We start from the raw sequence: 16,926 nt of genomic DNA, 5'->3' as shown, positions 1-16,926 counted from the left end.
AGTTCTTTTTTGAACCCTGTTACAGTCTTGGCCTTCACAACATCCTCTGGCAAAGAGTTCCGCAGGTTGACTGTGAGTTGTGTGAAGAAATACTTCCTTTTGTTTGTTTTAAACCCGCTGCCTATTAATTTAATTTGGTTACCCCTAGTTTTTGTGTTATGAGAAGGAATAAATAACACTTCCTTATCTACTTTCTCCACACCAGTCATGATTTTATAGACCTCTATCATATCCCTCCCATTAGTCATCTCTTTTCCAAGCTGAAAAGTCCCCATCTTATTAATCTCTCCTCATATGGAAGCCGTTCCATATTCCTAATCAGTTTTGTTTCCTTTTTCTGAACCTTTTCCAATTTCAATATATCTTTTTTTGAGATGGGGCGATGACATCTCCACGCAGTATTCAAGATGTGGGCATACCATGGATTTATATAGAGGCATTATGATATTTTCTGTCTTATTATCTATCCCTTTCTTAATATTTCCCAACATTCTGTTCATTTTTTGACTGCTGCTACACATTGAGTGGATGTTTTCAGAGAACTATCCGCAATGACTCCAAGATCTTTCTTGAGTGGTAACAGCTAATTTAGATCCCATTATTTTATACGTACAGTTGGGGGTTATGTTTTCCAGTATGCATTACTTTGCATTTATCAACACTGAATTTCATCTGCCATTTTGATGCCCAGTCACCCAGTTTTGTGAGATCCTTTTTTAGCTCTTTGCAGTGTGCCTGGGACTTAACTATCTTGAGTGGTTTTGTATCATCTGCAAATTTTGCCACCTCACTATTTACCCCTTTTTCCAGATCATTTATGAATATGTTGAACAGGACTGGTCCCCTGGAGATACCAATCTTTACCTCTCTCCATTCTGAAAACTGACCATTTATTCCTATCCTTTGTTTCCTATCTTTTAACCAGTTACCAGTCCATGAGAGGACCTTCCCTCTTATCCCATGACAGCTTAATTTGCTTAAGAACCTTTGGGGAAGGACCTTGTCAAAGGTTTTCTGAAAATCTAAGTACAGTATATCCACTGGATCCCCTTTGTCTATATGCTTGTTGACCCCCCCTCAAAGATTTCTAGCAGTTTTCTTATTGTCTGTGCATGATGCAATTTTTTTAATGAGTTCAGACTAGGTGGGAGACAAGATGCATGCCAACTTTGTATCTGTGCTCTCCGTATTCTGGAACTGGCTTGTACAATACAGCAGCTAAGTAATTATGCTGTACAGGATGGCCAGTGAGGGTCACATGTATAGTATTAGCATTTGCTTGTTAACTGTCCAGTTCTTAAACCTTGACCAGTAATTGTACAAACTATGTGTGTGTATCTATGTATATATATATATATATATATTTACTTTTCATGTTTCTTAGGTTCCTATGTGCCAGAAGGGTTGATGATATCTTGTACATGGGACTATGTAACCTATTCCCCAGCAAACAGAAGTTACACCATGATGTTATGTTGCTGTGTGTTTTTCATTCCCCTGGTTATAATATTCCATTGCTATTTATTCATGTTTCTGGCCATAAGAAGTACTGGCAGGTAAGCAGGGTAGCAAGAGTAGTTAAATCTCTTGTCTTCTTGCTGTAAAGCGTACTTTAAAGCTCCTGGCTGAAAATCAAGCTGGGCAGTAGATATATTAATGATGCTGCTTACACTGAATCTGTATTCTCCTTTGATGTCCTACAGAATTACAATACAGAGAACTCCCTGCTTACATGCTCCAGATAGACAGCTGGGTTAGATAAATAGAAGCAGAAATGCTATTTTCTCATATTCAGCTATTTTTCATTTTCTTCAGTGTTTGGGTTCATCATCTAAGCCCCCGGGAGGTTATGACAATGAATAAATCTGTTATACAGCAAAATGGCCATCACCTGATTTTGGCGCACTCCACAGACTTAAGTCCTTATACCTCAAGAGTTTCATTTATTGTAGACATTCCAGAAATCACAGCTTTTACAGCTGAACTCGGGGAGATGAGATGGGCCATGGTGCACACACATCTAGTTGTGCATGCATTTGACCAAATTTCATGCAAATATACAGGCAGGTACAAATTGTTTTGCACATGACTCAGCCTCTTCTTGTAATATTTGAACTAAAAATTTGGCCTGATCAGAGATCAAAAAGGGAACTCTCTCTATTGTTTTGCCTCTCAATTTGTACATATTACTCATTCGGGGCCTAATCCTAATCCAGTTGAAGTCAGTCAGAATCTTTCCACTGACCTGAATGGGATCAAGCCTTGTTGTCTTGTTTCAGCAAAGTAACTAATCACATGCCTAACTTTAAACACATGTTTAACCCCCATCGACTACAATGAGACTTCAGCACATGGTTAAGAAGCTTTGCTGAATAGGGATGGACTTGCATAGGTGCTTACCCTTACAGTTAAGCACTTGCTTATGTGCTTTTCTGAATAGGGGGTTGTGAATGCTCTCTGCAATTGCAAATTTGATAACAAGGAATGGTAACTTAGTCCTTTAAGCAATATCACTGCATATGAGCATTCAGCACAGCTGCTGCAAGAATTGAATATGTATTCTACTGGCTAACATTGTCTTCTGCAGGCTTCTTCCATAGTGCATCTATTTGTGTATTATCATTTTATAGAAGCAGCTCATCACAGTGCTGATTTGCATAGTGGCCTTCCTTTTTAAGTAAATCTTCACTAAAATTTGTTTATTTTTATGCTAAATCCTGTCAGACCAGTTTACTATAAATTGCAGGATATTAGTTGATTTTGCTGGCATAAAAAAGTGATGATGGTATCTGAAGAATCCCCACACAATAGCTGTGAGAATTTCTCCAGGCTTGTATTAATGATTCCTTCAGAATATCTGCAGCTAAACCACGATCTCCAAAAATTATCTCTAAGTAAAAAGAATGTCATCTCTCATTGGCTCAAATACCACTGTCCGATGGATAAACCTGCAGGAATGTAAAATAGCCCCCTTAAGCATTATGTGCCAGGTTCACCAGTGCTCTTGCTTTGCAAAGTAGCCAGCATACAATACCAATATACCTGGCTCAGTGAGTTGGAATCTGTGGAGTTCATTTGACATCATCTCCTCAAGAGACAGGGAGGAGTCAGTGGAAGTGTGTAGGCAGCAAGGAGCGCTGCCCTTGTGAGGAGTGAATCCATGCATAATACATGGAATCCTCAGAGATGAGATCAGCCCTGATGACAGCTCTGCTGTCTGGCCACCCACCCAACCCTGGCAGCATGGTTCCTCAAGGAAATGAACTATCATTGAGTAACCCCCTTGTGCCTCTGGCAATGTCGCAGAGGGCAAGGAGTGGGATTTCCTGCTCATTCGCTACTGGAGATCTGTCTGGTTCCAAAAGGACCATGCTACTCCCCAGCTGTGTTAGCCCCATCCCTCAGAACTGCAGAGCCCCATCTGGGCTATTCTTGAGGACGAAGAGTGAGCATGTCACAGAGGCAATGTCTTTCTTCCTGCTTACTCCTCTTGGCTGTTTTGAGGCCATTTTGCATGTTTACTCCCCTTTGCAGGGTGTAGCAGAGTAAGATCTTTATCCTTAAGATATTAAATAACTGAGTATATTTGGGCAGAGAAAGATAAAGTGTGTGCTCCATTTTAGTTATTGCTAATAATACATTGTGCGTCTTGTACCAAACATTTTCTTACACTGGGTGACTTCCCTTGTTCTTCTTCTCACAGGGATGTTCAGAAGCTAGGGTCCTATGGTCGTAAATCCTACCTCTCGCATTCCATGAAGAATGAATGGAAGCTGGCAAAAATTGCTTTTGTGGTCATCGTTGTGTTTGTCTTGTCTTGGTCTCCATATGCTTGTGTCACCATGATTGCATGGGCGGGGTAAGTAGAAATCTGGTGGCCCTTAGTCAAGATAAGTTAGTAATGAGGAGAAAGTGATCTAGCCTGAAGCTGCCCTGAGATATTTCATATAAATCTGACTCCTCTTTGGACTGTAAATGAGATTTAACTATAATCAGTGTTGTCACCCATAAGGAGTTAATCTTCCTTTTAAAAGGAGTTAAAATAGACACCAGATTAGAGGTGAGATATCATTACTCAGGATAGCCCTTTGGATAAAAGAGAACAAGATTAGCTAGTGTCTATTTCATTTCTTACATGAAACTTTGTGTGCTTTTTTTTTTTCCTGAGCACAGATTTTTGTTTTCACTTCCTTCATGCTGCTTTTTGTGTGTGTGTATTTTGATTTTATGCAGAGTAATCCTAGGCATCTCAGCAGATGATCACTCTCCTCATATCTGATCTCTCAAGAATCCCCCTCCTCAAGACAGTGACTAGGTGACTAGTAGAGAGAGAGAGTCAAGAGACTTTTTTCCACACCTTTTTAAATTCAGAGCTCATGTCCTCCTCCCCTTCCCAGCTCCCCCTGTAGGGAGACCTCTTCCCCTGTTGATGCACATTCAACTTCACTGATATTAGTAGGAGTTACATGATCAATGGAAATTAGACTCCTCTTAACAGCTGGGAGAGTTTGAGGCAAAAACAGCTAAAGCTGATCTCGGCCCACTTCCCCTTTTTCACGCTCCTCCCTTTCTTTTTGGACACTGGAATTTCAGTCTCCTTGATGCCCTTTGGTGTGTTGAATGAAATTGATACTATGGGGTGGCAATATGAGATTTTCATTCTGAATAGTTTTTTGTTATTACCATTCCATATCTATCTTGTTCTCCACATTAATAATCTCTCCTCCTGCTTCTGACTAGCAGAACAACAAAGAAATAAGTGATTGTGTGTGTTCTGGGTGCTTGTCATTCTTAAAAACAGAAAAGTCATTGGTTGATGGCCATTCAGCTTCTCCAAGTAAATGTAACCAGTATGGCACCAAATCATGGTGGTCTTAGTCTCACCAAGGAATGCACTGAAACAAATTAACTTTTCAAAGCTATTTGTTGTCAGACGATCACAGCACATAGTCAATCAAGAAAGAGTAGTATGTTTTGGTAATTTAGTTAACACACATCCATTAAATACCTTTGTGTTTTGTTTTTGTTTAATTTTAGCCATGGCAACACTCTAACTCCATATTCTAAATCTGTGCCAGCTGTTATCGCCAAAGCTTCTGCAATCTACAATCCTATCATCTATGCAATAATTCACCCAAGATACAGGTACAGTAAACACAGTACAATTGTCTGTCAGTACACATACAAATGTATACATTCATAATAATCCCTTCTACTGAGGGCACTTCACTGCAGGAGTAAGTGGGCACAGTGCCATTGAAATCAGTAGATCTGTGCCCCCTTTTGTCAGTGGTGTATATGGCCCAATAGCTGTAAAATGTGGGCCACAGGATAAAGAAGTTATTGCAATTGCTCAGTGTTCCCTAATTTTTTCCATCCATGCACGGGATGAATTTTGTTATGTGCAATATCAAGGTAATGTACAGATGGCCCTGCCGCCATTCTGAGCTCCAAACCCTGCCCCACTCCTGCACTTCTAACCCCTGCCCTGTGCTCCCTTCACTCATAACTCCTCCACTCACCTCCTGCGCCCTGAACCCCTGCACTNGTGCTCCCTTCACTCATAACTCCTCTGCTCCCCTGCTGCACCCCGAACCCCTGCACTGTGCTCCCTTCACCCATAGCCCCTGCATCTCCTTCCTGCACCCATGTGGGGAAACTGACCTGGATGCACAGGCGGAGCAGCTGGCATTGCTGCTCGTTCCCGCACTGGACTGCTGCTCCCTGCCCCGCGCACCCCTAGGGAACTGTGCAGGGAAGCAAGGAGCAACGTCAGGGCTCCCTGCATCCAGGTCACTTTGTCTGCCTGGGCTGTGAAAGGAGAAGGCAGAAGAGCAGCACCTGCTGATGCTTGCCGCACAGCACAGCACAGCCCAGGTGGGGAAAGTGACCTGGATGCAGGGAGCCCTGGGGGTGTGGGTGAGTAGGTGGGTGTGAGAGAGCGAGAGAGAGACACTGTGTGAGAGAGAGAGAGAAAGAGTGTGTGTGTGTTGAGGGGAATGTGTAACAGAGTGTGTGTGTGTGTGTGTGTGTGTGTGTGTGTGTGTTGAGGGGAGTGTCTGTGCACCTGAGTGAGTATATGAGCATGCTGTCTCTTTAAGAAAGCACTCAGGTCAGGAGCCTGAAAGCTTTTTCAGACACAAGCAGCTGCCAGCAGCTCTGGACCTAGAGAGGCAGTAGCACAGATAGATTCCCCCTGTCATGTCACCCCAGCTCAGTGGCGACTGCATACACAGGCGGGGGGAAGGGGACACCCCACATCAGCCTTCCCCTCACCCCCCACACAGCACACAGGAGGATGCTCCCAGTCTGGAGCAGTGTGGCCTAGAGCGGCTCCGGGGGAGGAACGGGTGCATGGGGGAGAAACAGGAGTAGCGGTGGCTGCACACAGCACGGGGAGGAGGGGCACCCCTGCTCCGGAGAAGTCACCTGGCTCGGCTGGTCCTTCGTCAGCCCAATTGGCTCTCAGCAGGTTAGGGGGACTGAGGCAAACCCTGCACAGGGCGCCCTCTTTGGCGGGCCTCCCTGGGCCCCCACCTGGCCCCGCGCAGCTGTAATAATCAAGTGCGCAGCACTTGATGGACTGTTGCACAGGTGCGCAGCTTAGAGGAAACACTGATTACAGGCCAAGGGGGTTGCACTTATGACAAGTGAGAACTTTTCAGTCCCAGGGTTAGTACTTCACACTGAATTTGTTGGGAAATGCGGGTATTATTTTGTTGTTGTAACTTTTAAAATAAATCTTATGTGGAGAATTTTCTGAAGGGGGATGAACTATTTGTGCTATGCCATCTTGCTTTTTGAAATCCAAGTATACCTAAGGGCAGTAAATCTGCTGTGTGATTGTCGTGAATTGTTTCCTGATTTATTTCTTTTTCTCCTGTTTCTTTCCTTGCTGGTTCCTTCACAACTGGTTTATGGGTTTCTGAGCTGAAGTTTTTGAATTCTGTTTTACACACCACCTCTGACCTCAGTGAAACAGGGGTTGAGGGGGTATAGTGACCATCCATTCCCATTGAAATGAGAACATTATGTAGGTGATAGGTGGGGGGAGGGCAAAGGGAAGGATTTTACCCAGTCACATGGATGGGGAAACCCATAAAATTAGGGTGAGACTAATTGGGGAGAGGCACATGTGGGTTAGGATAGTACTTAGGAGTGGGTGGAGGGATAATGTGATAAATCTTAGGCAGACCTTCAAAAAACCAAACTTTCTTTCCTTCTCAGCACAGGGCCTGTTACAATCTCCATTAGTGACTCCTTCATGGCCTCCACAAAGTTCCCACAAGATCCAACTTGTTCCTCCCCTGCTACCATAGGAAAAGCCTGGGGAAGCACACATCATGCTTTTCGTAAAGCTCATTAATCTGGTCTTTGATCTGTAAATGGTTGAAACACTGCTGTTCCGTAATAGGTGATTTTTTTTTAAATGCTGAAAATCCTTTAGCCGTCTGAAAGGAGTCTGTTCCACAAAAGCACTGCCTCATCTTATACAAGACAAAATATATCAAAGGGCTGGGGTCTTTCGGTGGTATAGTCTCAAAAGATATTAAAAAGCACTAAACCCCAGGGTGGGCTAGTGAGGAGTCCAGCTGAATGGTGTCAAACTAGCACATACTCACACTGCATTTCCTAGCAGCAGCTTAAGCCTTGGGCTTCCTTTAAGCCAGAGGCTTTGCTGAGAGTTGCTGTGAAATTTCATTCCAGTTAGACTGCTGGCCTTAATGATGGCACGGATCCAAGAACACCCAATATGGCTGATTGTCATCAATGATTATGTTGGATATGGTATAATTGTTCCAGCTAACAGTGGGAAAGCTCGCTGGCTGATGGTCACTTAGATTTTGCCTACTACAAACAGATATAACCAAGATCAAGCACTAGCTCAAATGCAGCACTTTCAAAGATATTTAGCCTGTTTTATATCCATCAACACAAGATTCATCTCCATGGCTAAAAGAAGAGGACCGTGAAAACTGAAAACAAACCCTAAACTGAAATGGGATTGCAATGATATTTTTTCTATCAAATTGGGATGTGGAAGGAAGATTCCATTGTATATTTTTCTGCTCACTATTCTTTTCTGGTTTGTTTTCTAGAGTCCAGGGGCGGTTTCTACCTGTAAAAGTTCTAAAATGTTTGATTTCTAAGAATCCTGTGAAAACACTTCTTTTTCACACAACTTTCTGTCCAAATACCTATTTTCAACAGAAAATATGTGACTCTTTAGAAGGAGAATTTCTTCTAACCATAATTGTTTTTCAATATTTCACATGACTCGCCAACAATTCTTTCAAGGCGTATCTCTTACAAAGCGACCGTGTATATAATAGCAAGCCTTTGAACAAAGTAAATGTGTGAGGTGATGGTAAATATATAAAGATTTGTACCACTAGATGGCAGTGTAAATTGTCTATAAGATTTTATTGTCAGGAGAGGGGGAAATTGCAGCATTGTCTCATTTGGAGCTCTGATTTTTCCCACAGTTGGATGCTGGGAAAACCCAGATAGTTAATTACTTTGAATATCTGATATGTAATTAATGAAGATATTGGAAGAAAAGATTCATACAAAAATGAGAAAATATTTTTCTGAAAATTAGACTCCAAATTAGACAATTTTGCACTCCCAACATTTTGATTTCCTGCTTAATTTCAGAAGACTGTCAAATGTCTTGACTGTACAATAAAAATGTTTGTACCACTTTACATCTTAATTGGTTTTCACTAGAGGTGACTAGCCTTTCTGCGCTCATTTCTCTGCCTATGGGGACCAAACTATTGAAAGTCTGGAGAAGAGAGAAATAAACAGAGAGGGAGTCTATTTCCTATAGGAAGCATAACTCTTAAAAATAAAGAGCTAGTGAAGAATCAAAAATTGCCAATATCTTTTTGGAGTGGGCATCTGCCCAGACTGCTTAGAGGGGATATGTCAGATTTCCCTGTCTACTTTCAGAAGTCACCAGCCTTCATTGGTTTGCGGAAATAGAGGAAAGTATAGTATGAAGCTGGAATTTCTGACCCAAAGTTATTTCTTTCCATTATTTCATATTTATATTTTATGTTTGTAAAGAAATATATTACTGTTCCCTAAATAAGCACTATACTGTAGGAACTGCTTCTGAGGGCTGATCTACACTAGGGAGGGGAATCGATCTAAGATACGCAACTTCAGCTACATGAATAGCGTAGCTGAGGTCGAAGTATCTTAGATTGATTTACCTTGGGTCCTCATGGCGTGGGATTGACGGCCGTGGCTCCCCCGTCGACTCCGCTACTGCCGCTCGCTCCGGTGCAGTTTTGGAGTCGACGGGGAGCGCGTTCGGGGATCGATATAGCACGTCTTAACGAGACGCGCTATATCGATCCCCAATAAATCGATCACTACCCGCCGATATGGCGGGTAGTCTGGACGTACCCTGAGAGTCTTTGTATATTGAGTAGAATTCCTGGACCAAAACATTATGGGGCAAGGACTTTTCAAATGTGCTCAGCTTTGGCTTAATTTTATTCTCTTTTAAGTTAGTGGAAATGTTCCATTTATTTAAATAGGAACAAAGTTAGGCCACCATTGAGCACTTTTAAAAATCCCATCCCTTCTTTCCCATCTGTATTTCCATGACTGTTGACACCAGAAGTGTTCATGAAATCATTGTGAAAGCACTTTATGGGTCTGAGAATCATCCAGTCAGAGAGTAGAAGCAATATTACGTCACTTAGGAGAATGAATCATGCAGACCAAATAGAAAGTAACAAATAGCGAATAAGTAGACACAATGAATAGTTTGCAAGCAGTCTATTGAGGAAATATATTTGCATATATCATTCCCCAATAAGTCTGACTAATGAGCAAATATTCCAAGATCAAAGTCTGTTTATGGATAATTCACAAACGGTGAAATGGGTTGGATTAATCAAATCATCAATCCAACTCTAAATATCACAAAGATGAAACATTTTGTTCAGTTTTTGACTATGAACAAAAGAAAACAATTTTGTCTTTGATCTTCTGACTTGAGTGAAACCAACTTTTCCCTTTTTGACTTTGATAGGTTTGGATGGTACACGTGAGTCAGAGAGTTCAGGAATAGTGAACTAAAGAGTTCTCACACAGTTCAAAATGATAGTGTGATGCTCACAGTGCAGGACATTTCCTTGTGCTGAGAATTGCTGTTGGTAGTGGGATGAATTTAAAAAAGAAATCAAAGAAATGAAACATACCTATTTACAATATATTTTTACATAAGCCAAAAAAATGATTGCATATAACAGAGAAAATAGTGCTGACTCGAATTACAGTCATAGAAATGTCAGGAATTTCTTTAATAATCATGGCATGTGTGTTCTTTTTAGTCTTGCTGAGGTCCAATAAATCCTGTGGAAGTTCATTAGTTGGACTGATCAGGTGTTTATTCCTAGAACTTTTTAACTGCAGATACCTGCTGAAAAGGCACTGTCTGAACACTGACTTATTCATTATTGGATCACCAGAAGTTCAATCAATTTGAAATGATGATTTTGTATCCAGAATTATCTTGCTGTTAAATCAGGATCTCAATATTACATCTGGTCAAAATTTTTCAAATTTTCAAATTTTTGTCAGTTTTTTGTTTCAAGTGTCAATGAAAAACATTTTTTTGCAAAATGTTTTTCATTTTTCAATCAGCTTCACTTGAGATATGAACAGCTACATTTCCTAATACATCTCATCATTTTTCTCTATGCCAGTACAATAAGCTATAGTATTATGTGAAAGAACTAGACTTGAAATCTGAATGTTAATTCTGATAGCCTTGAATAAACCATCTCTCCATGACAGAGATCACTGGAAATAACAATTTTTTTTGAAAACCACTAAATACGGAGAAAAACTGTACACAAAACTAAACAAATATTACTTAATAAAAAAAGGTTAGCATTCATTTCATTTTAGAATCATTGCTGTTACTTTCATTGTGATTTGAAGGGATTTTGTTTAAATGATTGATTGACAAAAATTTTCCTTTCTGTGTTTAAACTTAGAGACTAACAAATTTATTAGAGCATAAGCTTTCGTGGGCTACAGCCCACTTCTTCGGATGCATATAGAGTGGAACATATATTGAGGAGATCTATATACACACATACAGAGAGCATGAACAGGTGGGAGTTGTCTTACCAACTCTGAGAGGCCAATTAAGTAAGAGAAAAAATCTTTTGAAGTGATAATCAAGCTAGCCCAGTACAGACAGTTTGATAAGAAGTGTGAGAATACTTACAAGGGGAGATAGATTCAATGTTTGTAATGGCTCAGCCATTCCCAATCCTTATTCAATTCCAGCTCAGCAGTCTCTCCTTGGTCCGGCCATTCAATGACAGACCTGCGGGTGGCTATCTTACAACAGAAAAACTTCAAAAACAGACTCCAATGAGAGACTGCTGAGCTGGAATTGATATGCAAACTAGATACAATCAACTCAGGATTGAATAAGGACTGGGAATGGCTGAGCCATTACAAACATTGAATCTATCTCCCCTTGTAAGTATTTGGCCTCTCAGAGTTGGTAAGACAACTCCCACCTGTTCATGCTCTCTGTATGTGTGTGTATATATATCTCCTCAATATATGTTCCACTCTATATGTATCCGAAGAAGTGGGCTGTAGCCCACAAAAGCTTATGCTCTAATAAATTTGTTAGTCTCTAAGGTGCCACAAGTATTCCTGTTCTTTTTAAGAATGGCACAGGTGGTCTCCCAAGTAACCTGCTCCTAAGCCCATTCAGGTCTTTGAAAGGTTACAATAGATGTTAAATTCTTCCTGGAAATTCACAGGCACCTAGTGCAGTTCATGTAGCTCCAATGTTTAATAAGCAGGTTGCCACCAGCTTTAGTTACTGAATAGTGATGGGAGAGTGCATTACAACTATATATTCCCAGTGTGACAACGGCATGAATTATGGTAGCAAAGAAGTGGTTGCACTTCTCTTCCTAGCTGCAGGCAGAAAACAGTACTCTTGGCCACAGGTTCTGTCAGACAATTCAGCAGCAGCCTGGGGTCCAAGAAAACATCTCAACCATGAACCTGTATCACAGTCACTGGTTGCATTCCCTCAGCTACCAATAAAATGGTTGTTAATTCTTCCAGTTATTTCTTCCACCCACTCAGCGTTACTTCTGTCTCACCTGGATTAAGGCCTCAATCCTGCAATGAGCTCCACAGGGGCAGATCCCTGCATTCACTCAGCGCTACTGAAGTCAGGGAGGGGCTCTGCTATTGCATAGGCAGGACTCATTGCAAGAACAGAATCTAAGACTCAGCCAGCTAGCAGTCATTCGGGCCCAAATCTCCTGTAGACATTAAGGCTTCCATTCCATTGTCCCAGTCAGGTCTGTAGACAAAGACTACCAAACATGCTGCAATCTGTCTTGGATTCCCAGAACATATGGTACATTTTTGTTCCTTATTCATGTAAGAGTATCTTTCAGAATCAGATTTCTGAGGCCTCTGTGCACTTTTACAAATATAATATTTTCTTCTTGAATATTGGAGTATTTGCTGAAAATTCACTATTTCCTCACACATTCCTGCATGCAAAGTTGTTCACTGTTAAACTTACAGGAAATGGGCAATGGGAACAGGGGAGCAAACATAAACAAACAAATTTGTTTAAAAAGTTGAATTAATGTTCAAGCAATTTTTTGTTGTTGTTGCAATATTCATCCAGCTCTAACATGTGCTTCTGGAGTTTAATATATGTCTTCGCTTCCTTCACTGATATGTGATTCACAAGTGCACAGAGCAGTAGTGGTTGTCCATTGTATGTGTGACTTGTCCTATCTTATTCCTTGTCTTTGTGCGTTTCTGTCTGTAGCAATATTTGCTGGTATTTTGTTGATTGCGCTAGAATTAATCTGGAGTGATATGAGGTTGTAGATTTATTATACCAAGTACAAAGGCATTGGGCCAGATTCTCTGCCCTTGAACCATCTGCTTTGCACAACACAGGCAGCCTCAAGGAGCTGGAATCGAGTCATCGCTAACCAGCTGACAATTCCCTCAGCAAGGAAGAACCATCAGTTGGCTTCAAGTCAACATGCCTGGCTCCTGTGCCAACTGACCACCCCATCACGGGGAGTGGGGGTGGCTGGGCGAAGGACCAGAGGGCTCTGCCTATTCTCATCTGCCAGTTTTCAACTGGCATATGGTCCCTTGTGGAGTGTAGCCAACTGGCGTGGATTAGTGGAGCCCCCTAGGCTGCTCTAATTTATGCTGGGGCTGAGCCAGCACAGATCAGCCCAAAAACTCAGGGACCCATAACTGTTACTTAAGGCCTTTCTGCATGGTGCAACAATGTGCATGAGAGGGGTGTGAATTCTGAAGCACGCCAGTGCGTTGCACACTAAAGGTATGGCTACACTGCAATAAAGACATGCAGCAGGGCTGCAGTTGGCCTGGGTCAGCTAACTCAGGTTCATGGGGCTCATGCTGATGGACTACAAAATTGCAGCGTAGCTGTTCAGGTTCGGGCTACGTCCTGAGCTCTGAAACCTCATGAGGACAGTGGGTTTCAGAACCCAGGCGCCAGTCTGAGCCCAAATGTCATACTGCAAGTTTTAGTCCTGCAAGCCCAGGTAAATGGACATGGTCTCTGACACTCGGGGCTACAGGCTTTTTATTGCAGTGTACATGTACCCTAACTGGCCCCATGTTATGCTAGCGTGCTGGGGAACTTTTAGTTCATGCCAGCAGGTCTGTACAGGCTTGTTCATGCACAACACATCGGTGCACTGTAGATTCACTCCCCTTTAGTGTCAATGGCAGATTAGCCACTGGGCCCATGTCCAGGCGCCCCGGCCAATTGGAGGTCCCCAGAAAAATGGGCATCCCTGTAAATGGGCATTTCCACTGGAGAAGCAGTAAGTCTTTCTTATTTCCAGGGAGGAAATTGGTTATAAAACTTGCCTGTCTGAAACAAGTCAGGTCCCCAGTTAATTCTCTAAAAATGTATCCAAAGTCATACTTTGGCATCTGTTTCTGAAAGCCTTGGAAGGACCTCCTCCGCCTACCCATCCACCCGATGCTCCTGCGGTGGGTTGGGGCACAAGGGCTTGCCCCACTCCACCCGCCTGCCTGGCACTCCGGTCGGGGCATGGGGGCTTGCCCCACTATGCCATCCACCCGGCACTCCTGCCAGCTCCATTCCCCAACAGGAGTGCTGGGAGGGTGGGGGAAGCCCTTGCGCCCCAACCCCATTTCCCCTGCAGGAGCGCCAGGGAAGGAGGGGGCACTTGCTCTGGCCCAGGGCCCCAAAAATCCATAATCAGAATCTGTCTAGTGTGCATTGCCATGCTGTGTAGACAGGCCCTTAGATTGCTACTAAACATTGTGCAGATTGTAAATGCTTGTAGATTGTAAGCATCTTTTTGTTCTGTGTTTGTACATTGCCTAGCACATTAAGGTCCTGGTCTGTGACTGAGGCTTCTAGATACTACCATGATACAAATAAATAATAACTGGCTCCCCAAGGCTGCTCCCCTTCTCCCATGCACAGAACAGATCTCATCACAGGAGAGAATCTGACCCATTATGGTTCAATAGCTTTGTATGTTTGCAGTATTAATCATTTATTTGCAATTAAATTAACTAATCATTTTTTAAATTGAACATATTACTAAAAATTGATTGTATTTTCAATTCTCACTACTCATCCATGCATCCTTTAAATCCTTTTGGTTAAAAGGTGCTGAATCCATGTCATGTCTTTCCTTTTGTCTTGTTAACAGTTCACATTAGCCCTAACAAGCTACTTCCAAGTAATCTTTAATCTTTATAAAACAAAACCAAAAGCTTTACTGAGATTACCGAAAGAGAGAGAACTTCTGTCAGATCATTTTCCAAACAGTGCTGCTAGTATTTGTGGTGTTACACAGCTTGTAACTTTTACTTTCCTGTTTCCCTTTAGAAAAACCATTCGCAGTGCTGTTCCTTGCTTGCGATTTTTCATACGGATATCAAAGAGCGATCTCTCATCAGGTTCTATAAATGAATCATCATTCAGGGCCTCTGTCTCCAGCCGTCGCTCTTTTGCCTCCAGGAACAAGAGTAGTTGTGTTTCATCAGTTTCCACTGGAGAAGCAGTAAGTCTTTCTTATTTCCAGGGAGGAAATTGGTTATAAAACTTGCCTGTCTGAAACAAGTCAGGTCCCCAGTTAATTCTCTAAAAATGTATCCAAAGTCATACTTTGGCATCTGTTTCTGAAAGCCTTGGAAGAATAAAGTTGTTTCTGTATGGGAATAATCACTGTGCTTCAGGAATATTATCGTTTGATTTATTTATCCAATTTTTACCATGCATTCCAATTTGGTTGTTTTGTAGAAGTGGAATCTTGGGCGTCGTAGCAGCTGGTGCTCTGCCTGGGGTATAGCTGTGACAGTGCAGAGGGATTTTATGTGGAAAAATCATGTATATTAAATTAACATTAATTTTACAAAATGTATATATTTTTAGTTAAATTATGAAAATTAATGCTTTCAGACTTTTAACTCTTTATCTGTCATGTAAAATTCAATAGAGCCCAGGCCTTGTAGGTTTCATATCCATAGGACCAGACAGAATAGTACTAAAAATAAAAAGTTCCTTTGGGGGCTCTCACATCCCCCAGACTGACTTCTTACCATTCCCCCCAACTCCTGAAAAGTCAGCCTCTTCTGCATTGACACTGTGCCTATTAGGGCATTACTCAGCACATCAGTGGTCTGCATAGGGCAGTGTTTCCCAAACTTGGGACGCCGTTTGTGTAGGGAAAGCCCCTGCTGGGCCGAGCCAGTTTGTTTACCTGCCGTGTCCGCAGGTTCGGCCGATTGCGGTTCCCAGTGGCTGCGGTTCACTTGGTCCAGGCCAATGGGAGCTGCTGGAAGTGGCGCGGGCCGAGGGACGTACTGGCCGCCACTTCCTGCAGCCCCCATTGGTCTGGAGCAGTGAACCACGGCCAGTGAGAGCCGCGATCGGCCGAACCAGCAGACACGGCAGGTAAACAAACTAGCCCAGCCCGCCAGCGGCTTTCCCTAAACAAGCGGCGTCCCAAGTTTGGGAAACACTGGCATAGGGGATGCACTCAGCCAGTGCTAGCCCTCTCTAGGGCCCTACTCTATTCAGCTCTTTCACACTGCGCTGAACCAGCATAAGAAAGTTCACTCAGCTCAGACTATCATCTAGAACATTTACAAAGATGATAATCACTGTGACAGGTTGAACTAAGAGTAAGTTAGGCTTTTACCCCAGGGCTGTCCTTTAGGCTGGAAGACAACAGTCTAGGCAAGGATGAGGACTCACGGATGTGTAGTGTGTCACTTGCAAGCTATTTATTTCAGGGTACTAATATCAGAGTCAAAATAACATGACCAGGTAGCCAAATTTCAAAAGAGATGCTTTAAATCCTTCCGATAAGATAGATTTTGAAAAAACAGTATGATCTAGGAAGTGGGTTGATGAACATCAACAAAACAAGGGAGCATAACAAATCTGGCTTGAAGATGATTCTTTTCCCCACAGGTTAGAACATAAAGTATTCAGAAACTGGATCAAAAACTGTCCATTCTGTTTTATCAAACCACCTGAATGGCTTTCTTCTGCTACATAGTGTTACTTCTCAGAAAGCAAATAAATACCGAACTTTCATAATTATTCATAGTAACACTTTATTTCCCAGTTCACCAATTGATTTACAATAGTTTCAAGTTGTAAATGTCTGAGTAGAAACTGTAAATATAGCACTTTATTTTCTACTTTATTCTCCAATCCACCTTTAGAAATGTGAGATCCTGCTTCTCAGTGAACTGATCCCAGCACCAGAAAGATTTTTAAACAACTGTGTTGTAAACAGATGGTAAAATAAACATACATGAGTAAAAAGACAGTACTCACTGGCAAATTGAAGAAATCCCAAT

General features: G+C 42.1%; 1 protein-coding gene across 1 annotated transcript in view; it reads left to right on the top strand.

Annotated features, from left to right (window-relative positions):
• LOC117878571 (melanopsin-like) overlaps window positions 1-16,926 on the top strand; it is a 72,159-nt gene that overhangs the window by 40,358 nt on the left and 14,875 nt on the right. Inside the window, exons 5-8 of the mRNA XM_034772893.1 lie at window positions 1,385-1,556; window positions 3,704-3,859; window positions 5,038-5,145; window positions 14,942-15,116. Coding sequence (XP_034628784.1) covers window positions 1,385-1,556; window positions 3,704-3,859; window positions 5,038-5,145; window positions 14,942-15,116 — 611 coding nt within the window. The remainder of the gene's footprint in view (window positions 1-1,384; window positions 1,557-3,703; window positions 3,860-5,037; window positions 5,146-14,941; window positions 15,117-16,926) is intronic.

The sequence above is a fragment of the Trachemys scripta genome, chromosome 5 (genome assembly GCF_013100865.1).
Source record: "Trachemys scripta elegans isolate TJP31775 chromosome 5, CAS_Tse_1.0, whole genome shotgun sequence".
Taxonomy (NCBI): domain Eukaryota; kingdom Metazoa; phylum Chordata; order Testudines; family Emydidae; genus Trachemys; species Trachemys scripta.
This window is presented reverse-complemented; position numbering and strand designations above follow the sequence as displayed.